The following is a 23,364-nucleotide window of genomic DNA, read 5'->3' as shown; positions in this document are numbered from 1 at the left end:
ACCACAATTGCCTCTCTGGTTTATGGGCAAAGACCTCTGGAGAAACTGCATCTGATTTTCCATGTTATCTGTGGAATTCTACTTCTCACCTAGCTTCCATCGGGAGAGCAGGCGGGCAATGTAACCCTTGCAACCTCTGCCACTGGAGCTGCTTTCCCTGGCATGCCTGGGAGGTGCGTCTGCCGCCAGCCCAGTTTCAGGACCTTGGACAGCCGCCGTGCAGAAGACACAGCTGGGGACGCGCCTTAGCCCTGTTCTAGCGTTAGGCAATGGGAGAATTCTGCAAAGGGATCATGCAGGAACCAGCTTGCTCCTAAACCCTCCCAATTTAATGAGGCAAACACTGCTGTGACAATCAGGCTAATGGGTACATGCTAAGAAATGCACTTGGCAGAGGTTCTGCTGTCTGTTTTACTTATAACAGTGTTCATCGTCTCTTTAATTGCAAATGTGCTAGTGCTGGTATGTTTCTTGTACAGTGCAGAAATCCGCAGGCAGGTATCTGGGATCTTTCTTGTCAACCTCTCCATCTGCAACCTCCTCCTGACTATCCTGAACATGCCCTCCACTTTCCTGGCTATGCTCAATCACCAGCAGCCCTTTGGTGACTGCATATGCAAGGCTGTGGGCTTCTTGGAAACTTTTCTGACTTCTAACAGCATGCTCAGCATGGCAGCTCTCAGCATAGACAAATGGATTGCTGTGGTTTTCCCTTTAAGTTACAGCAGCAAGATGAGGTATAAGGATGCTGTGGTCATGATGGGATACACTTGGATCCACTCACTCACTTTCCCCTTGGTCTCCCTCTTCCTGTCCTGGTTAGACTACAGTAGCATTTATGCCTCTTGTACCTTGCATGTCCAGGAAGCCCCTGAGACGAGACGCTTTGTGGCATTTACCATCGTGTTCCATGCTGCCACTTTCATGCTCTCACTGGTTATATTATGTTTCACTTATTTAAAGGTCCTGAAAGTGGCACGGTTCCACTGCAAGAGGATAGATATTATTACCATGCAAACGCTTGTGTTGCTTGTAGACATTCACCCCAGGTAATTCATTTATCCTCCTCTCTTTACAATTGTGTATTTATTGTGTATAATGCATTTCATATGTACTGTATATGTGTGAATGCTGCTGCTTTTAACATTTATAGTCTTTAATTGCCATATGGGTAGAAATAGACATCTCCTATACCTTTATCTCACAACATAATATACTAACTTTAGCTAAATTCACCTATTGACCATTGGTCATATACTGTACAACAACAAAAATACTATATCCTGATTAGTGTTGGCAGCAAACACAATCGTTTGAACCTTTACTAGTCAAATGGGAGTAACAGGCAACATTCTAAAGATCAAATATGACTCATTAATTGCTAACACAAATTATGAATCAATTGTATTGGTAAGAGCAGCCAATGTGACATCAAGCTCATGCAAACATTATAGCTGCAGCTATGTGTAAATATAATAATAATGTTTTAGAGACTTCAGTGTTTGAAACCCTTCATTACCTTGGCATAAAGAAAATGCAAAGTTTGGCATCCTAACATTATTGCCTTCAGATTTTTATTCTGTGTTGCTAACTATAAAATAAACCAATGACATACACTCTTACATAAGCATGTATTTTGTGTTTTGTCACTCTAGAATTATCTGTTTAAAAGAGTTATGATGCACAGAAACCAAATTACTTATTCTAATATACTTTACTAAACTAGGGCACAATGGTCTTAAAACTAGAATAGCTTCATTGATTATACATTTTGGAAAGTACAGCAGAAATTCATGGACTGTGTGTTAGTGCATTACTGTATGTCAATCTCTCAGATCAACATTACAGAACAGTATGTCATCTTCTCTTTAAAGATGATTTTTGGTGTTTGCTTCTAAACCTACTTATATTAGTATAATACCAACTATAACCATTAACCCATTTTTTCCATAGCTGTAATAAATAACTACAGAAGTTGCTTTTAAAGTATTTTCCAAATAGAACTAATGACACAATGTTTAGATTAGTGACACAGAGTAGTGCCATTGATATATTGTATGTACAGTACTATTACATTATGTAGCACCCATTTGAAATATTATTTTTAATATCAGTAATTTATAAATCGTCCTCTATGAGATGGGAACTTGAGAAGTGCTGTCTTTTATATTGTATGTTGTAATGTTAAATGTTCAAAATTTTCAAAACAGTTTCACACATTTTGCCGGATTCCGCACCTAGTCATGGTGATTCCACATTTAGGTATGAAATCTTAAATACATTCACCAATATAGGGGGAGAGTTATCAAATCTTGGAGAGAGATAAAGTGGAGAGAGATAAAGTACCGGCCAAACAACTTCTGTCATTTTACAGAGAAACGCAGGCATGTCAGTGCGTTTGAACGCTGTTGCATGTTCGTGCATAAATGATCCATTACGATAGGATATGCAACTTGGGCTCCCACTGCATGCAATGAAGCTAGCAAATTCTAAGTAAGGTGAGGGCTGCTAATTCTGCATAAGGGATCGATGGTACTCGATGATACCGATGGTTTTGCTATTCTGCTAAGTATTACGGATGTGTGTAAGGGGATGTTGGCGTCCTTATGTTAGGCTGTGATGGCATAGCGAATGCAAACATTAACATATTTTCGCAGTGGAACTGCGTGCGATTATGGGGCTGCGATCGCAATAGCGATCCTTACTGAATCAGGCCCCTAGTCTGTTCTAACTAGTTTTGTGATTTTCCCCATTTGACCACTTGTGATTAATATTGAGATCTAACACACATCCTGTATATGTTCCATTTCTGATTTGTGTTATGTTACTGTGTAACAATGCAACACTTCTATCTTGCAGTGTGAAGCAGAGATGTCTGACTGAACAAAAGAGGAGACGCCAACGTGCTACAAAAAAAATCAGTATTTTTATAGGATCATTTGTGGTGTGCTTTGCTCCATATGTTGTCACAAGGTCAGTATGAATTAACGTTTTATTCTGCTATAATGATGAGGATCAGCCACAATTCATGGAAATAATGTCAGAATGCCTTGTGTACTTGAAAAGTAGTGGTAAGCGATGTATTTCAAACATGAAAGATGTTGTATAGATCCATTGGTTGTACAGCAGACTAACTATAGTCATGCCAATTGGAATTGTAGCCAGAATGATGTTAATGGGTCCTAAAACCTGTCTGGATCAACAGCTGGACTTGGGGAAGTTTTATTCAACGTATGGAAAGCTGGTACAACAAGAATCATCTATGTTCTGCAAAAGTGCAAAAACAAATGTTGAACTAGCTGATAGGAATTGGGTGAATCAGGCACCTCTTGTTGTGTCAGGATTATATGCAAAAGTGCTGATGAGCTGTATGAACACACCTAATTATTCTCGATTTGCAGAATGTAAATTTTAGTTTTGTGTGATGCAATCACTTAAATGAGGTAAAAAGATGGAGAGGGCTCATTTACACTAATGTTCCCTGCATTGTAGGAGGGGGCAAAGCCTTTTATTCTCTGTCAAAAGACCTGTTCCTATACTTAATAATAATGAGACACATTTTGCACCTTCTTGTTGCCTTCTAGTGAAAAGCACATAGGAGATTTCAGACATGGATGTGTTTAAACTGAGCAGTAATTTATAATCAAAATTGAAAGTAAGGAAGGGGGTGGTCCGAACATGTCCTACAGTGGAAGTATGTTGGACTTGGATGTGACATATTTGGCCCAACAGTGGAAGTATGTTGGACTTGGATATGATGTATTTGGTCCTACAGTAGCAGCATGTTGAACCTGGATGTGACGTATTTGGTGATACAGTGGAAGCATGTTCTATTTGGATGTCACATTGGATGCTCCAGAGGTGGAAATGCAGCGCAGTCCAAAATTCAAATAGAGGAACCACACCAACTGGCAGTTGATGTGGCTCCCCTATTTAAATGTGGGGCTGTGCTGCAGCCCCACCTCTGGAGCACCCACTTGATGTGACATACATGTATTTGGTCCTACGGTTGTAGCATGTTGGACTTGGATATGACATACAGTATTTGACCCTTCAGTGGTAGCCAGTTAGACTTGGATGTGACATACAGTATTTGGTCCTACAGTGGACTTGAACTTGTTGAACTTGAATTTAATGTATTTGGCCCTACAATTGTAGAATATAAGGCTTGGATGTGACTTATTTGGTCCTACAGTAGTAGAATGTTGGATTTGGATGTTATGCATTTGCTGCTATGCACAGTTGCCAGAATATCTGTCACTAACAAGGCACAATTTGTCTACTTGGGCACCTTAAATTGTGGACAAGAAGACACGCTTCTGTAGTCCCACATCAGGGTGATTTTCTGCCCTGTGCTGGCCCTTTAATTTGTCCTTGCATTACGGTCCACACATTGGAAAGGGCACAGTTATCTGTAATTCCTGGATACATTTATATAATGTGTCAGTATTAGGGACTGACCTATAGAATAAAATAATTTATTGTCATTAACAAACAACATGGAATGTCATATGTATACATATATTTGTATTTACATATATGTGTGTGTGGCTCATGTCAGTACTATGGAATGTGCTGGCATTTACAAAATTTTAGGTGGTGGTGGTGGTGGGGAGCCCTGCTTGTTTCATTTGTACTGGGCCCCATAATTTCTGATGGCAGCCCTGCATGCCGAGACTTCTGGGCCCAGGAAGAGGAGCAGCAGTCCCCGAAGCATCCTAAAGACTCTCCTGGTGGCTCTACAAGCTGCAGGATGCTGTTCCTGGCAAATGCAGGTGCCATGGGGCAGTGATGGTGCCTCTGCCAAGGCCCTGCACCCTAGGATGGTGGCACCGCTCGCACACCCCCAGTTATGGCCCTGCGCTCCAGCACATAAAGAAGCATTGCATTTGTTCTTCATTGTTAAGTTTAATTTGTGTGAATGTGCGCCAACCCCCGTGTTTTGGTTTTGGATCTGTATCTCCTTCAAGCTTTTGGATCTGGATTTGGTTTTGCAAAACCACCCTCAAGTGTTTTGGTTTTGGCTTTGTATCTGGATTTTAAAAAAAAAAGACAAAAACTTTTCAAAACAGCTAAAACCATGTAGTTTATGCAATCCAAAACCGAAATTAGGATTTAAAATCCGAATTCCGAAATGCAAAAAGATAAGAACCACGACCCGGATTTACCCAGATCTCCTCAGGAGATCAGAACCGCGACTCAGGTTTACCCGAATTCACAAAATTCGAGTGGATTCGGAATTCTGGAGAACCGATCCACACATCTCTATTAAATTGCAATAAAAACGAGTACCAAATGTTTAATACCCTTATAAACTACACTGGGATTTCTAAATATAATTAAAAACATTGCAAAACAGTTCTGCCACACCACGGCATGGCGCGACTAGAAGGGCTGTTTAAGGTGCAAGGACGTAAGATGTATGAGGACATTAAGAGCTCTATTTACTACAATCTGCATTTGTAATGCAGATTGTAGTGTGACATTACCAACTGAATTTGCATTGTGAATTCAGGCAAAATCACAGGGACTTGACAGAGCTTGCGATAAAGCTCTGTCCCTGTGAATCCCCTCCACACACTTATCATGGTATTTTCTCAAAAAACACTGTGACAAGTGCCGACGCATGCGCTGACCGACCGTTGCTAAGCTCCACCCCCTGGCAATAAGCCCCACCCCCCATGGTCAGGGACCCCCCCGCGACCACTGACACCCCCCCGTGACACACCCCCACCCCACCCCCAGCGACCTTCCCTCCCTTAACTACACTTACCTGCAGTCATCAGTGCTCCGGTGATGTCCTCCGTGGCTTTGGTCAGCTGACATCCCATACTGCACTGGGACCTGGTCAGGTGACAACCGGGCACTAGTGAAGGCAGGGAGACCAGCTGACTGGAGGGGAGATCGCCAGAGCCCCGACCACCGGCTCCTGGACTGGACTCAGGTAAGGATTTTTTTTTTACTATTTTTTTCTTCTTTTTTTAGCAAAGATCAGCATGTGGTCTGTTTAGACCACACAGCTGATCACTGGGGCCGGCTCCAGGCTCTGATCTGCCCGTTAGAGCAGAGCAGGAGTCCGTTAACTGGGGCAGACCCTGGCTAACGCCACCTCCAGGTGGCATTATTATCACAGGGCTTTCCCCGGTATTTTTTCACAATTTATTTTTAGTAACTTTGGCCAGATCACATTTCCAATTACAATTATGGGAAATGCGAACTGCTTACTAAAATTAAGTGATAATTAGGGCTTGGAGTAAAATTTTACGAATTCTACACCAATTGCCCTGTAATAACTATAGGTGATACTAAAATAATGTGACAAGGGTGTGAAAACACCCTTTTTCACTTTATTTTAGTAAAAATAATGTTAATAAATAGAGCCCCAAGCCCTAATTACCACATATTTTTAGTAAGCAGATCTGTCCCTGCAAGGGATTTGTAGTAAATCCCTGTGATATTGCCTGAATTCGCAATGCGGTAATATCACACTACAATCTGCATTCAAAATGCGGATTGTAGTAAATAGAACCCTGGGTCTCCATCTAGTGATTATATACTGTACTTGGAGATGATGGAATGAAATTCTTGCTACAATAGTAAAATTGTGTGATTCTAGGAGTTGTAATTCCTTGTTCTCTGTCTGTTAAAATAGTCCCTGTTATCCTTATGTCATCACAGAAGCACAGCTGGCTGGCAGCACCACTGGCTGTGTCAGATTAGGTGATATATCACATACTGTATATTTGAACCTGGTTAGTGCTCAGTGAGTAGCTAACCATGGTGTCTTGAGGGATACATTCCCCTGGAGACTGCTCTTATTCTGTGCAGCAGGTTTTCCTACACCATGCTATGGTTTTGCAACACCGTGCAATAAATAGCTGTTATATAACAAGTAGAACAATACACATGTATGCCTTTGAGTACTTCGTAAAGATGTTTAATGGGGCCAATGACAGATTTAAAATAATGTCTAAAGCTAAGTATGTGCATGGCCTTAAATCACTGAAGGTCATCATTTAGCCCATGGGCAACCAAAGGCCCATTGAGCTTTCACCTGCGGCCTCTGGCTGCTTCCAGGTTTATGGTCAGAACTAGCGCACCAGCATTACGCGATCATAGCCGGCGAAGATCAGCATCACATGATCACAGCAGGCGCACCATGCAAGTGCGCATCAGAAGAGGAGGAAGGAGTATAGTGAAGTGAGCAACACATGTCCTTGCCCTTCCTCCATGGGAAAGAACAGGATTTCTGATCCTAACTGGCAAGGTACTGTAAGTTATGTTATTTGGGCAAGGGGGTGTTAATTAACAGTCATTAGTTGGCAATTAGTTGCAAATGAATTAATGGCCATTAATAGTTAATTAGGGGTCATTAGTTAATCAGTAGTAAGGGGAGGTAGGGAAATTGTTGGGGTCTAAATGATATGTGAGGAGTCTGCAGGCAGTTTGGGGGTACATGTGGGATCTGGTGGCATGTATGTAGGGTATTTTGTAGCATGTGCTGGTTTGGTTAGAGGACTGCAAGGCAGTCCTTACAGTGTGTATCATCTCGCACATCTCTGCTTTCAGTCGTGATAAGTGACAGCAGAAGATCAGGACAATCAGTGATAGCTGAGGAATTGGATCTTTGTTCTAGGGATCATTATAGGTTAAATCTTTGGGTACCAGTCAGCGCTGAAGGACAAAAGAAAAGAAATTGTGGGGAAGAGGCAGATAGAAAACAAGAAGCCACTTTGCCCTCAGGAGGAGACATTCATTACTCAGATTGTCTCAGACCCTACAGCCTGATATCCCTGTGAGGGCAGGCCAGAGTACCTCAATAAAATCATTCTCAGGAGACTGACAAAGGCAATAGCACAAGACACAATTATTCACAAGTCATTTCAGAGAACAAGGAAGAATGACCAGTGACCATCAGGACATGAAACAATATGATAGTAGGAGGCAGTACTTGTGGTTACTTCATTTTGGAGGGTTGATCACATTTTTTTGTGTGATAAATAGGCCCCTGTGTGAGCATTTTTGTTAAATGTGTTACAGGGGATTGCCCGGGGAAGCTCTGTCCTGTGTCTGCAGGGAGCCAAGTGCATTGTTAGAGCCCTTAAAAATTAGATTGTACATCTCCCATGAGGCACTTTCAATGAAAAGCTGTCAATTATATAGGAGAAAAGCCATATAGGTCAGTGCACAGTACAGTACAGTATGTCACATACACCATGATATGCAAGCATCTTCTCTTGATTTTAGTATTATGATTGCACCAATATGTGCGCTGAACAGAAGTTAAATGACACATGTTTGGTAAAGTTGCTTTAATAATGCTATGAGTTCTTAGAGAATTTGCATTCAAAGAAACCAGCCCAGAGACAGTAAGATAATGTCCGTTAATGTTTAATGTGTAAACCTGGCATCAAAGCACAAAGTAATGTTGCTTGACATAAATGAGGTCTTCTGAGTACAGATACCTATACATGATCTTTATAGGCTTTCCCTTTAATCAGCCATCTTCATTTCCAGCTTTGAATTAAGCCATCAACTGGGACTCCTTTCTTCCCTACACATGTCTCTGAAGACTGCAGGTTCTAACAGGTTTTTGTTTTCATCACTCGATGATCTAGTGTTACATTCATTACACATTACATGCTATGTATCTGATCTTCTGCATGTAGCGGCTTGCCCATTGGGACTATTGTAATATTTTGCTTTCAGAGCTGCGTATGCTTTAGACAAATATAAGAACATTACTGACATCTGTCTGCATCGGCCTATCAGAAAGGTGGAACGAGTACACTATGCTCAAATGATTCCGTTGACAAAAATATTATTAATTTGCTTGACAGTAACATTCAGTTTCTATGATATAAAATTACTATTGCTAAATCATTTAGCTGGATGTAAAATAACTGTTCATTGAGGAAATATAATTGATCTGTTATCATAACTTGTGGTAAATTCTAATACAAGTGATATTTCACCTACTGTACTACCTGTACACTGCCAACCTCTCTACACCAGGATCTGTTATATCCCAAGAAACAAGTAGGGGGAGTGTAATAGCCAGGGCCGGATTAAGAGCCACATGGACCTGAGGCTGGAAATGATCAAAGGTTTACAGTGAGAAGTGAAAGAGGTGTGACCAATGCTATGAGAGTATGGCCAGTGCCATGTGGGAATGTACACTGCTACATTACTAGCCAACTGTGGTGCCATCTAGTTGGCTGGTCATCATCATGCTGTTATGGTGATGGAGCATATGGGAAAGATTTCTGGACTGCACAACCTGACTCTATATATAGTGGGAGGTGCTACCTGATGAGACTAATTGCAGGCACAGAAACACAAATCTCAGGTGCACAACTCCAAATTATTAATGATATATATAAATGCAATAAAATTTTGCAATCAATAGAGGTTTTTAGCATAATCATGGCCAAGCTTATGGGCCTACCCACCAATATCCAGGTAACCTCTTTCGGGTAGGTCCCTAACATACCAAGGTTCAAATCCAGAGCGCAGGACCCCCCAAAAACTGCCCCAGCAGTGGTGATGGGCCTGTTTTTATATGGAGGCCCGGAGCTGTAGCTCCATCTGCCCCATTGGTTAATCTGGCCTTGATAATAGCCGCCGGCATAGCCACACTCCAATAAGAATGTAATAGTATTATGGTGGGGAGATCCCACGTGGAGTACTGTATCTCCCATGCTATTGGCTGAAAAGTCTCTGATAATTTCATTTCCCCATAGAGTTTTAAGCTGGCTAAACAAGTAGCAATTAATAACCTAGTTTGGATGATTTAGAATAAACTTCACCAATAGCCAAAGATGGCTGAGAACAAATAAAGTCCTACCGGATAATAAAACTCTCAGCTTAAAGTTCATTCGACCATTGACCTTAATTACTATATGCATGATAGGGACGCAGGTTAGACGCTCAGATATGAACATTTGGAGCCAGTATTTCTAGTATAGAAGATGTTGAATCAGTTTTAAAGTGTAAAATACTAAAATTATAAATATTTTAATAAATAATAACTTTGGATTATTAACTAACTCCATAGATATTGTAAACTCTTGTGACACAAAGCCTTTTCTAAGGCTTACCTGTAGAAAGTTCATTTGCATCCCTAAAGCTTGGAAATTCTATGGAATTAGCTAATAATAATAATAATAATAATAATAATAGCTACTTATATAGACATTTACTTTAGTTTCCATATCAAAATAGATCCTGCAAGTAAGAGGTCTATGTACTAAGTCTTGGAGAGAGATAAAGTGTATGGAGATAAAGTACCAACCAATCAGCTCCTGTCACTTTACAGGCCGTTAGGAGCTGGTTGGTTGGTACTTTATCTCTCTCCATCGCTTAGTAAATAGGATTCATCAAGGAACGCAGTTGCTAATACACACGCAATCGGCTGATTGTTGAGTAGTGCACTTGCGTATGCATCTCTGTGCACAAACTAGCCATTGTGATCGCAGTGACTACGCAGACCCATTGCAGTGATTGTCAGGAAGTGCCATTCGTGGGTGGTAACAGGGGGGTTGGTCAGCCGAATGCAGACATGCCAGTATTTTTGAATGCCATTGCATGGGCATGCATAAATTAGCCACTGCGATGCCCTACACAGCCTGAGGCCTGATAGTGTGCGCTGAAGTTAGCAATTTCCGAGTAAGGTCCGGGCTTGTGCAAGTGTGTGTGAGGCTGCGATGGTACTCAATTGTACCAATGTTTTTGCAGTCTTGCTAAACATTACGGATGTGTGTAAGGTAATCTGGGCGTCCTTATGTAGTGCAGCGGTGGCATACTATCACAGTTGAACTATGTACGTAATCGCTATTGCATGCGCAGTTGCACTCCATAGAGAATCAGGGCCCATAGACCGCTAAATACACCCAAGACATTTGCTGGCTCTTCTGTAACCATAGAGTATATACCACCCACTAGAAATGTCATTTTGGCTCCTGCTAGGTCTCATTCATCAGCCTTCAGCTGCATTGACAACATGATGGCTATAGTCCGAATGGGTGTGATCATAGAGATCATTATGACTGGCTGGTCTGTGACCACTGACAACTGTTTCATGCACTGGCTGGAACTAAAAGCTACTTGAAGCATTTTTGATTTGTATGTACCCATAAACTGTTTGGGTCTTCACAGACATAGCTTATCCAGGTTGTGGTATATTTTGTCGACATTCATCATGTCGTCAGTGATGAAATGTCCTCATTATTACAATGTAAAAAAAATGTTCCTGGTGGTCCAGCAGTGCTGGAACTGCTCTTGCATGGTAATTGTTCTCGTGTATTTATAGTAACGACAGCAGACATGTGAACTAGCTGTAATGAACCAGTGCAGAATGCGTGTCCAGATTTCATTGGTTTGCCTTGTAACCCTACAGACAGGCATTTCATCATGGACTAACCATGTACTAATGAGAACTAGCGTATTACATTGTCTGCTATCTTTCCAGGGAACCACTATTTTCGTGAGAGTGATAGGAAAAAGTCTGAATATATTAATATATGCACATGCATATACACCGGTCAAAAGTTTTAGAACACCCCTCTTTTTCCTGTTTTTATTGATATTTTAACTCAATTTTTGACTAATTTTTTTATCAAAAGTAGCCATCTTTAGCAGATATAACTGCAGAAAGCACTCATATCATTCTTTCTATAATGGAAATCAAATATTGTTTGGGAAGTACTTCCAAACACTGTTGAAGATGTGTTGCACTTGTAGGTTGGTTTGCTTTCACCTTTATGCCCAGTTTAATCTAAACCAGCTTGATGGGATTTAAGTCTTGAGGCTGCGCTGGTCATGCCATGATTTGAAGCTACCCATCTTGTTCTTTTCCTTGACCTGAAGGTAGGTTCTATCTTGCTGAAGGATGAACCTTTGACCAACCAGGTGTAGACCAGAGGCTATTCCATGTAGCTGCAAAATGCAATGGTTGCCCTTTTAGTTCAAGGCACCAGTCACTCTATGCAAGTCAATGACTTGCGATCCAGCAAAATAGACCAAGACCATCAAGCGTTTATTTGCTAATCAGTGGTTTGTAAAAGCCACCACTTCTCAGCGTGCTGCTACAGTTTTCCCAGGACACCCTGCGTACACCCTCAAAACTTAAGGATGAGATCTTCAGCCAATAACAGCTGGTGTTGTTCCCTTAGAACTAGGAACGTTCACCGGTACTTAGGCGGCCGTCTGGACATAAACTCAAAGTAATAGGGGTTAACACAGACCACCCAGGAGTGCCAGAATAGAGGATGACACAAATGAGAACCGGTAGCCAATATGCGGCTAATAAGGCACTGGTGGTATAGATGCAGTTAATGCAGCACTGGTAGTATAGATGCGGTAAATGCAGCACTGGTGGTATAAATGTGGTAAATGCTGCACTAGTGGTATAGATGCAGTTAATGCGGCTCTGGTGGTACAGACGTGGTAGTTGCCTCTGGTGAAGTAAAGCAGCTGGTAAGGTCTGTGGAAGAGATACAGCTTATTGCTGGAGGATAGATGTGGCTGGTATAGCCTGGAGGATTGATGCAGCTTGTAGCTGGTACAATTGATGTTGCAGGTATAGCCCATTAAATTGATGCAGCAAGTAGCTGGTACAATTGATGTGGCTGGTATAGCCTGTAGAATTGATGCAGCAAGTAGATGGTAGAATTGATGTGGCTAGTATAGCCTGTAGAATTGATGCAGCTAGTAGCTGGTAGAATTGATGTGGCTGGTATAGCCTGTAGAATTGATGCAGCAAGTAGCTGGTAGAATTGGTGCGGCTTGATTAGCCGTGGTGCGGCTGTGAAAGCTAGAGAATTTTAGTGCGGCCTGATGACTGAGATGCGGCTTGAACCACCGTGATGTGGCTACGAGAGCTGGAGGATATGGTGTGGCCTGATGACCGAGATGTGGCTTGATTTGCTGTGGTGCGGCTATGAGCCGGAGGATATAGTGCAGCCTGATGACCGAGATGCGGCTTGAGTCGCCGAGGTGCGGCTGTGAGAGCCGGTGGATATGGTGCGGCCTGATGACCAAGGAATCTGGTAGAATTGATGTGGCTGGTATAGTCTGTAGAATTGATGCAGCAAGTAGATGGTAGAATTGGTGCGGCTTGATTAGCCATGGTGCGGCTGCGAAGCCAGAGGATTTTAGTGCGGCCTGATGACCGAGATGCGGCTTGATTTGCTTTGGTGCAGCTATGAGAGCCGGAGGATATGGTGCAGCCTGATGACTGAGTTGCGGCTTGATTCACCGTGGTGCGGCTATGAGAGCCAGAGGATATGGTGCGGCCTGATGACCGAGGTACAATTAGGAGAGATGCTGGAACAGAGTCCAGAAGCAGAAACCGGAAGGGCACATACAGAGATGCTATAGCCGCCAAGGCCGTTGAAGATAAAGCCGGATATAAACAGACGAAGAACCAATCAAGGTAACGGAAGATGCTTCAGTGTGACCTTGTCCGGCGTACAGATTTCCTAGCTACATGATGCAATACTCATAAGGCAGATGGAAGTAGAAGGAGTAACCATTGAAGTGCTGGAAGGTAGCAAGTCGTGCCGGCGACTTGAAACACGTGCTTAAGCCTAGAATTTAAGAGGTTATTTTGCTATTAAAAGCATTGTTTTTTTTTTAAATTTAGTAAATAAACCCCACATACTGAGGACCCAAGCTTTCGCCTACTGAACGGCATACAAAACTTCTGCATGAGGAACCAAAGATTTCACAATTTTATTAATCGGCCCATAAGATCTTCTTCCAATCTTCATAGTTCACTGGCGGTGCTTCATGGCCAGGCAGTGTGCCAGTGGTGTAGTAAAGGGACATGGCCAAGTCACATTGAGGTGTGCCCTGCTGTGTGCCTAGTGCTGCTGATGTGCCAGACCAGTGTTTCTTAACGTCACTTCTCATGGAATCCTAATAATTTTCAAGGTACCCTCAGGAATACTTAAATCTGTAGATCTATTGTGATAATCAACTGACACACCTGTGCTCCAGCAGGATGATTTGGAAAACATGCACTGTTAGGGTTCCATGAGGACCATGTTTGTGAAACACTGCGCTAGATCATGCTAACTCTCCTTATGCCACCTTTAAGCAATCACCTTTGCCCCACAAATCAGTGTTGTAGGTAATCACCAGTGACTGCCCACAGTGTGGGCAGTCAGGGAAAAAGTCCTGACTGTTGGCAAAGGAGTATAGCCGGATATATGCACTAAAAAAAGTAATACAAATAGTGGCAGTAATGCACTCGAGCTCCAGGCTTCTGGGGAGCAGACTGTGACCTCAGTATGTTATGTGGGTTCATGGTTGCTGGGTTCTTTACTCTCTATGGCTTTCTAAATGGGGAGCACTGTGAGATGACATCACTGTACAGCGCTCCCAAGAGAACTCATGATTAGAAGTCCGGCCAAGCTGTTGTCTCTGTTTGCCTCTGGCATCAGCTGATCTCAGGAACCTTTAGCTAGACCGCTGCGATATTCAAGTAATATATAAATAATAAGGACAAGCTCTGTCTACTCTGATAATCTTCCATAAGGTTCTTGTCATTGGCTACCGCCTGCTGCCATGGGTCAATTCAAGAAGTACTTTATTAGTAGAAATGTATGTGGCAGCTGAAATGTATTTTCATCTGTTACCTGTTCACACAGGATGTGCATTAAAAGCTACAGAAAGTCAACTTCAATATATACAACAGTATAAGAGATTACCAAAATATTTAAATCTGTTATCTATTAGCTTAGGGCCTGATTCAGAGATGGACGCGGTGTCGATATTCCCGCAGTTGAGTGATGTTTTGCTACTGAGTATTTGCGTACGGCATCGCTAACACTTGAGAAGAGGTCTGCGATCGCTGGGGGTATCGGGGTGGAGACTGGGAGGTGACCAAAAGTGATCGCAGAAAGGGACCGTTTCTTGGGCGTGTTATGGGAGTGTCATGGGAATGTCTGGGAACTCTTCTGCATTACCAGTCACCAGGGGCGTCTTTAGAGAGGAGGGGGCCCATGTGCATCCCCCCATCACGGGCCCCCTCCTCTCACCCCGGAGGCCGGCAGCCGACTAAGGCGGCTGGCCGGCTGCCGCAGAATCAGTAGACTCTGGGCACTAGAGTGTGCCCAGAGTCTACTGCGCATGTGCAGATTGCCGGAGAAATGAAGCAGCCGCCATTTTCCCGGCTATTTCCACACAGTGCATGCGCAAAACGCCGGAAAAATAGCCGCGGTGGCCATTTTCTGGGGTTTTGAGCAGCGCTGAGAGACCCAACAAGGGACCTCAGAGAGGTAAATTTTAGATAATATGGGTGCAGGGTGTGCGGTGTGGGCCCCCCTGGACACAGGGCCCGTGTGCACCGCACACCCTGCCCCCATTATAAATGTGCCCCTGCCAGTCACTAATCCAATACTTCAGAGGCCATGATTTGTGGAGAGTATCTAGAGTTAATCCTAGACTACCGCAAATGTCAATGGTGCGACCGATGTTATAACCAGCCTGGGTCTTTGTATAGTCCCGGAAGTGTAAGAGAGGCGTAACCATGCCAACCTGTGATGGCACAAACAAGGCCCCCGATGCACTCACCATGGCTTTGAGGCAGTGCACACCATAGTAATGTATACAATGAGGGGGCTTAGCCATTCCCTTTCCAGTGACCACGCTCCCCGAATCCAAATTCATGGCAGTACTGATCATGAGCAAAACCAGTAAATTACCGATTTGTTCTTTTCAACTGTAACACTTGATTACTTAATATGGCGTTTTAAAATGCTGTGTGCATGTTATTACTTTACTGTAGGAATAGATCATATAAAGTGATTGGGCCTGGTGGATAACAGTAGACAAGCATTTTGTTGGCCAGTCATTTAAATACAGTGTCTACAAGTTTATTACTATCTGGTTCTCCGACCATAGCAGAATTGCCTGATTTAAAGTCCACAGCCTATGGATTGACCTGAAAATTGATTTTGTGTGTTTGCAAATGCTGATGAGTGAATGTGTGTGAGTCAGAGGTACATGGACAAGTGGGTGTGCATTTTCATGCTTCTGCTAATCCCCAACATGTTCACTTTATTTAACCTGCAAACAAGGCAGTGCTAATCTTCTACACAAAAGAGCTCATCATACAGTTATAGAGCAGAGCGCCACACAATATGAATATTAATACCTCAGCACGCAATGTTTTTGCAAGTGCTCTTAAATAAATTAATATAAAAAAATGTAAATAATTTAGGAAGAGCGACAGTTTGCAGTAGCACTTTTCTGCTATAGGTAGCTATAATACTCAATTATATATAAGGAGAAAGCAAATTAATAATATTAATAATAAAAAAAGTTATTTAGTTCTTTAAATACTACGGTAATGTCTTACCTCCTTAGTATTTCAAAACTTGAATAAAACTGTTACTTTCCTATTTTAATTTTTGCATAATGCAACGGATGTGACGGACACGGATAATGCAATAAACCTTTTCACTAACCTGTATGTGTGTATATAACGTCCTGCAAAAACACAAACGTTGGACCAGCCTCTTATCCTCTTCTAAATCATATCACTGGTTTTCCAAGATCCGCTCCGCTTTTGAGTCCTGCCTGTCTCTCACCACGTCATCATGCAGCTTCTGGCCACCAAAGTCTATGTTCCAATATTTATTGCATTGGCACTTGAGGCTGCAGATGTAACGACCAAACAAAATAAGTATTTCTGCAGGGCTAAAACCTGGTGCTGCATGAAGAGGTGTGCCTGACAGAGGCGGGTTCGGTACCGGATCCCAGTGGTCAGAGTCCCGACAGGGTTAGGATACAGATACCTGTCGGTTGGTATCCTAACACTCTCTCTCTCCCTACTCCTAACTCTCCCTCCCCAGTGCCTAAACCTAACCTCCCCCTCCCCGCACCCTAAACCTAACTCTCTCCCCTCAGTGCCTAACCCTACTGCTAACTACTTACCTTCGGGATTCTGACAGGTGTGTCGGGATTCCATCATCTGCATTCTGAGCACCAGACTCCTTGCGGTCAGGATTATGACCGCATCCCATTGAGGCTACCCTAGACCATCTTCAAATTCAAGCCTCATGATCCTCACAATCCAAGAAAATGAGGAATAAGTGTATGTTGAAGATTACTTGAAAAAGTTTATTAGTGTGTGTAATACTTCTTAAACCCTTTTATATTGTGAAGTGAAGCATTTGATACCACAATGGCTGGTCCAACGTTTTGAGTTTTTGCAGGACGCTACTTTATGTGAGGGTAGTTCAATAAATAAGGTAACAAGACCTCTCATTATGTAAATGTATTCAACTCGTACATATATGGGTAATCAATAGTATGGCCTTGAAACAGATTATTTTTCCACATAGTCTCCATACTTGTCTAAGGATTTGTTCCAAGAGTACACCAAGGCATCTATCCTGGGCATAGAAGAAATCAGTGTCACTCTGAACTTCACCGTTGGTTGTGATTTGCCTTCCACCTACGTTCTTCATCAACAGTCCAAAGAGATGGAAATCACTCGGGCCCATGTCAGAACTATAAGGAGGATGGCCCAGTACTTCCCAATGGTAGCACCGTAACAACTCATGCGTGGGGTTGGCCGAGTGTGGCCTGGCGTTATCGTGCAGCAATATGACGCCTGTTTGCAGCAACCCTGGTCGTTTTTGACTAATTGCCCCCCGCAACTGGCTCAATGTGTCACATAGCGGACAGCATTCACAGTATCTCCCTTGGTGAGGAAATCAACTAGAAGCACGCCCTTATGGTCCCAAAACACGATCACCGTTACCTTCTTTGCTGATGAAGTTGTTTTGATTTTCTTTGAAGGTGAGGATGATGCGTGTTTCCATGTCATCTCCAGTGTCACATGATGCACCCATGTTTCATCACCTGTAACAAAACACTGCAAGAACTGCAATCTCTTTTCATGGTACCACGTCAAGTGCACAAGAGACAATCCCATCCTATTGGTTTTGTGAACTTCTTTGAGTTGCTTCGGTATTCAGCGTGAACACTTTTTCCTGTACCCCAGTTGCTTATGTACAATGTTGTGCACAGTACTCACTGAAATGTTCAGTTCATCAGCAATATCACTAACTCACATGCATTTGTCCCCCTGAATCAGGCCTTCAATGCGGCACAAATTGTCATCTGTAGTGGATGTGCTTGGCCGGCCGGATCGCTGCTCATCTTGAACGCCTTTCCTGCAGTTATCAAAGGCAGTGTACCAAACTCAAACCTGTTTCTGCGACTTGATGTTATAACTGTACACCTCGACAAGTTGGTGATGAATTACAACTGCTGATGTGCCCTTTAGATGCAGAAATTTGATCACACTATGGGCTCTATTTACTACAATCCGCATATTGAATGCGGATTGTAGTGTGATATTACCGAGTGAATTCGCATTGCGAATTCAGGCAATATCACAGGGATTTACTATAAATCCCTTGCAGGGACAGAGCTTGTGATAGAGCTCTGTCCCTGCGGATCCCATCCGCACTCTAGTCGCGGTATTTTAGGAAAAAATACCGCGACTAAGAGCCCGCGCATGCGCCGACCCACCGTCGCTGCTAACCCCCACCGACGCTAAGCCCCTCGAACCTATCCGAGCCTGCACATCCCTAATTTGAACCACACATACTCCATGGCTGCATGTTATATCATGGATAAGCAAACAGTAACTCAGAATTGTGGGCAGGGACACCCTAACTACCCCTGGGTACATTCTGTTTTATGCAGACTATTTAAAACTGACATAAACAGAACAGAGGTGCAGAGCCATCATTTTAATTTCAATATAACCTTCATTATTTTTGCATACCTCCCAACATTCTCAATTCAATATTTGGAACGTACTTAGCAGAGCCATAGAGAGGAGTGTGTGGCTGGTTCTGCAGTCCAGAGTGCAAGGTCAAAGGGGCAACACTGTCACTGACCCAGTGGCACCCTTTTTTGGCTTATAGAGTGTGTGGAACTGTACCCTACAGCCTGGAGATTCACTCGGTGGCATCATGACATCACATGTTCTGGGGCAGGCAGCAGCGGAAGTGTCCTGCTATGACCCTGATGCTTAGACATGCTTATAATCCACATAGTTCCATACGCAGTCTACATGACCATAAAAATTTTTCCCACTGTTGAAAAAGAAACAGACGCTTAAAAAAGAAGACTTTGGGGAAGGTATATCCATATGACAGTGAAAATGCAAAGTGCTCCATTGTGTCCCCAACAGAACTGTTCTTGGGTTTTGTCAAGTCACTAAGACTAAAAAAATGGGCTGAACCCCTTGTAAGTGGCACAACAGAAAGCAGCCTAAACAATGAATCAAACATAAAATCTTACCACATTTCAATACAAGTAAATAAACAAAAATAATGTGACTCAATAAAAAAGGTGCTAGTGAATAGATAAAAATAATTACGTTCCTTTTTGAGAAAATAGTGTCCGTGATGGAAGTCCAGAATATTCTTCCTTCTTTATTCTCTACCATATACGTGATATCATAGAAATAATAAAAAAATATACATGTGCAATATAGTTTTAATAGTTTATATATGAATAATTCTTTATGATAAAGATGGCTCATTCAAATGGGTGCAGGCGTACCCCAACTCACACTCAGTGGTGTATTTACATGCATCAAAAGGTTTCTTTTAATTTCACCTCCGTGAGAGAGAGATGTATACCCCCTACCAGAATGGAAAAAGGAGAAGGCATACCCCACTCACTATAAGAGTGTAGGGATCAATTACATCAAGGTATCTTTATAAATCTCCACAGATAAGGAGCGTACCCCACTCACGGTAAGTATGAAGAACTTTAAACGTATAAAGGTTTTGTTATCTTGATGGTTAATCTTCATGCATAAACACTCTTTCTATAGGATATGTGTTCCCAAAAAAATTAATACAGTCCAAGTGAATGTAAAAAATCCAATATTTATTACAACAGATCACTCATAACAACAATGAGTGATCATGAATTAAACAGTATAATGACCCACAGGATGATCAATCATACATAAAAAAGATCCAAGAAATACATAGAAAAAATACAAGTCCATAAAAAAACATGAATAAAAATTAAATTGAAAAATATAAAAATAGATGCAATCCTGATAAAACAGGAAAAAAGGCTGTTCACACTCGTGGTGTAGTTGACGCGTTTTGGCCTATAATGGGCCTTTATCAAGACATATCTATTACTATTAAAACTATATTACACATGTATATTTTTTTTATTATTTCTAAGTCACTTAGACTGTCTGTGGCCAGGCCCAAATGTATCTTCTTTTTCTATCAATATGGTAGCCAGTATTTATCCTGCTAGTTCCAAATGAATTGATTGACCACATTCTACTAAATATTTATTAATTTGACAAATTGTGTGAACAATGTATTAGCTTCACATTATCTGAAAAGTTGTACCAATATTTTGCAATGTATACAGTATATGTCATGAAGACGAAACGCGTTGGTGCAGTTACTTGATGAGAGTTTTTAAAACATCTCCCTTGTTATTTATTTTGAGTGTGATATAGGATAACAGAATGAAAATAATTGCAGCATGTAAGTGCCCCCTTCCTTTATTTTAATTAGCTAAGCTGTAGTGATGTCAATTACAGTATGTTTGTTAATAAAGTGTACAGTTGCATTTTGGGGGTGGGCACACATCAACCATTTAATGCTGCTCTGCTTTGCTATGCTATGTAGAGCAGTGGTGACCGAGTGCCCCCCCAAGCTATCCCACCCCCCCCAAGATACAGCGGCCCGTGGGTGGGCCAGCAGGACAGTGCCTGAAAAGCGGGTCTGTCAGAATAAAATTGGGATGGTTGTGAGGTATGGCATAGCATCATGGTTTGTCCAGGTGCAAACTTACTTATTCTATTTTGCTTTACTCCCAACTCAGGCCCTCTGTGTATTGTTATTCCTTTTTTATATTGTAAATATGCTCACAGACACATCCAGTTGCCTTTTTGAGCCGTTCTACATATTACAACATGGGCACTCCAACATGTAAATAGTACATTCAGATTTACAATTGACATCATTTTGATTTTCAAACAAAGAGGGACCGCCTAAGGAAATAAAACAGTGCTAGTGGGTATCCAATAGTTGCAATCCAGTCAAACTTCATATATGGCTTGGTCAAAGTAAAAAACACATTTAATATTGATAAAACATATCTATACGCACAATAATTAACCAATGAAAAGATTGCATGCAGAAATGGTCATATACTTCATAAACCTGAAAAAATTAGGGGAACAGTATGCAACTGACCCAATATAATGCTCTAGTCTGATCGCCCCAAAAGAGTCCTGTATGAGTTACTTTATCCAAAGTAATTATTATTAATGTTTGAAAGTTCCAGTTTAATATCCAGTAGGTAGAAAAGCTTAGTATTACCCAGTAAGGTGGGTCCAGATGGACATCAATTAGCAAGGCGTCCTCACAATGATCCTGGTGGATTTCAATAGGTGGCTTACATAGGTACTCAACGGAGGGAGGGACCGCCTATGCTATTGGCTGTAGGGTGGTGCATGTTGATTTTCCAGGCACATTGCAAGCCACTAGGGGCGCCGAGAGTGGGGGGGGGGAGCAGGTATAAATTACCCAGGCCCTGGCTTGCTGGAGGGGCCGGCACCACTTCCCCTCCTCTTACATCACACAGCTGTTGTGTGCTGGGCTGCCTTGGAGACTGCTCGCAGCTGCTAAGAAGCATCCACAGCAGTTTCCTACAGTATGCCTGTAGGGGGAGCGATCAAGCTGATCGCGCCCCCCACTGGTTATGCGCCGGGCTGAGGGAGCTCACTGCAAAACGTTTTCTTTTTTTTTACCTACAGGGAGCATGGCCATGCCTCCCGCAATTAGGCATACCCCCTTTTTTACCGGGGTCCTTCGCGGCTCTTGATGGGCCTGCAAGCCACATGCAGGTTCTGTGGGCAGCGACGGTTCCTACCCCAGGGATAAGAATCACATAGACTGGCTAAAATCCAACAAGTGTTTATTTTCTCACCACAAGCAGGTATACAGGACAGGGCAGAGTTCACAGACTAGATGTTACAGGCTGGTACACAGAATCTTCCAAACAGCAATACAGTTCTTTTAGTGGACTCACAGGTACAGGATCCCTAACACTAGTCACCCCCGAGCCTATAACCTGGGCGACTATTTCACCGTCAGGATCAGTTTCCCAGTGTCTCTGCAGCTCTTTTACCAGCCTCACACAGGTGTCTGTAAGCAGCTGCCTTTCCAGACTCAAACTTACACATACACAGCCTGGCCTGGATCTGACAACCTGCAGTTTTACAACTGTATGTCAGATCTATCCTGTCCTTGCCACACACCTTCCCCCCCTAGCTTCAACCACCCTGGTGAAGCTAACACATTTTTTCAGGCAAGCTCTCTGCCTTGCCCACCTCTATTTGTGTCATCCGACCGGGAACACAATCCTCTACCAGCTTCCAGAGCTCGCCTTGCACCCCCTCTTCCTCCTCTAGCTTCACCATACAGTTGCTCACAGGTTTGGGACCCACAAACTTTCTGGAAAGGGCATCAGCATTGAGGTGCTGTTTCCCTGGTCGATGCTGTACCTCAAATTTGAATGGCTGTAAAGCCAAAAACCAGCGGGTCACCCAGGCATTCACCTCTTTGTTTGTGTGCATCCACTGTAAGGGAGCATGATATGTGACTAGCCGAAATTCTCATGCCAATAGATAATATATTAGCGACTCTACTGCCCATTTAATCGCCAAGCACTCCTGTTCCACAGTTGATTACTTGCGTTCTCTGGGCAGCAATTTCCGGCTAAGATACAGTATGGGTTTCTCCTCTCCATCTACCTCCTGGAAAGGACTGCTCCTAAGCCTGTCCCAGAGGCATCAGTCTGCAACATAAACTGCTTCTTAAAGTCAGGAGCTTGCAAAACAGGCTCTACACACAAATCTCAAATCACAAATCTTGACCACATTATCTGATCTTCAGATTATTTCTTAAGGCACTTAGGGGTCTATTTACTAAGCAGTGTTAGGAGACAGAGTGAAAAGTGATAAGAAAGTGATAAGGTGCCAGCCAATCAGCTCCCAACTGTCATTTTTCAAACACAGCCTGTGAGATGGCAGTTGGGAGCTGATTGGCTGGCACTTTATCACTTTCTTATCACTTTTCACTTTGGGCCCGATTCAGAGCCAGACGCTCTTTGAGAGCGCTCGCTCTGAATCAGGGCGTCTCTTTTTATTTAAAGACGGCCTCCTGGCCGCTCGCATAGCTGTGGGTGACCACCCATAGCTTATGCGAGCGGCCAAGTGATGGTCATGATGGTCAAGACCATCGGGCTTGCGACGAGACCCTTGTGGTAGGGTCTCATGGCTGC

At 42.7% G+C, this 23,364-nt stretch overlaps 1 protein-coding gene across 1 annotated transcript in view; it reads left to right on the top strand.

The window, feature by feature from the left end:
* Nucleotides 1-381: 381 nt before the first annotated feature.
* The window catches only part of GPR78 (G protein-coupled receptor 78), a 63,554-nt gene continuing 40,571 nt past the window's right edge, over nt 382-23,364 (top strand). The window contains exons 1-2 of the mRNA XM_088461747.1: nt 382-1,049; nt 2,860-2,973. Of these exons, the coding sequence (XP_088317873.1) occupies nt 382-1,049; nt 2,860-2,973 (782 nt within the window). The remainder of the gene's footprint in view (nt 1,050-2,859; nt 2,974-23,364) is intronic.

Source organism: Taudactylus pleione, unplaced genomic scaffold (assembly GCF_031769625.1).
Source record: "Taudactylus pleione unplaced genomic scaffold, aTauple2 ptg001091l, whole genome shotgun sequence".
Lineage (NCBI taxonomy): Eukaryota > Metazoa > Chordata > Amphibia > Anura > Myobatrachidae > Taudactylus > Taudactylus pleione.
This window is presented reverse-complemented; position numbering and strand designations above follow the sequence as displayed.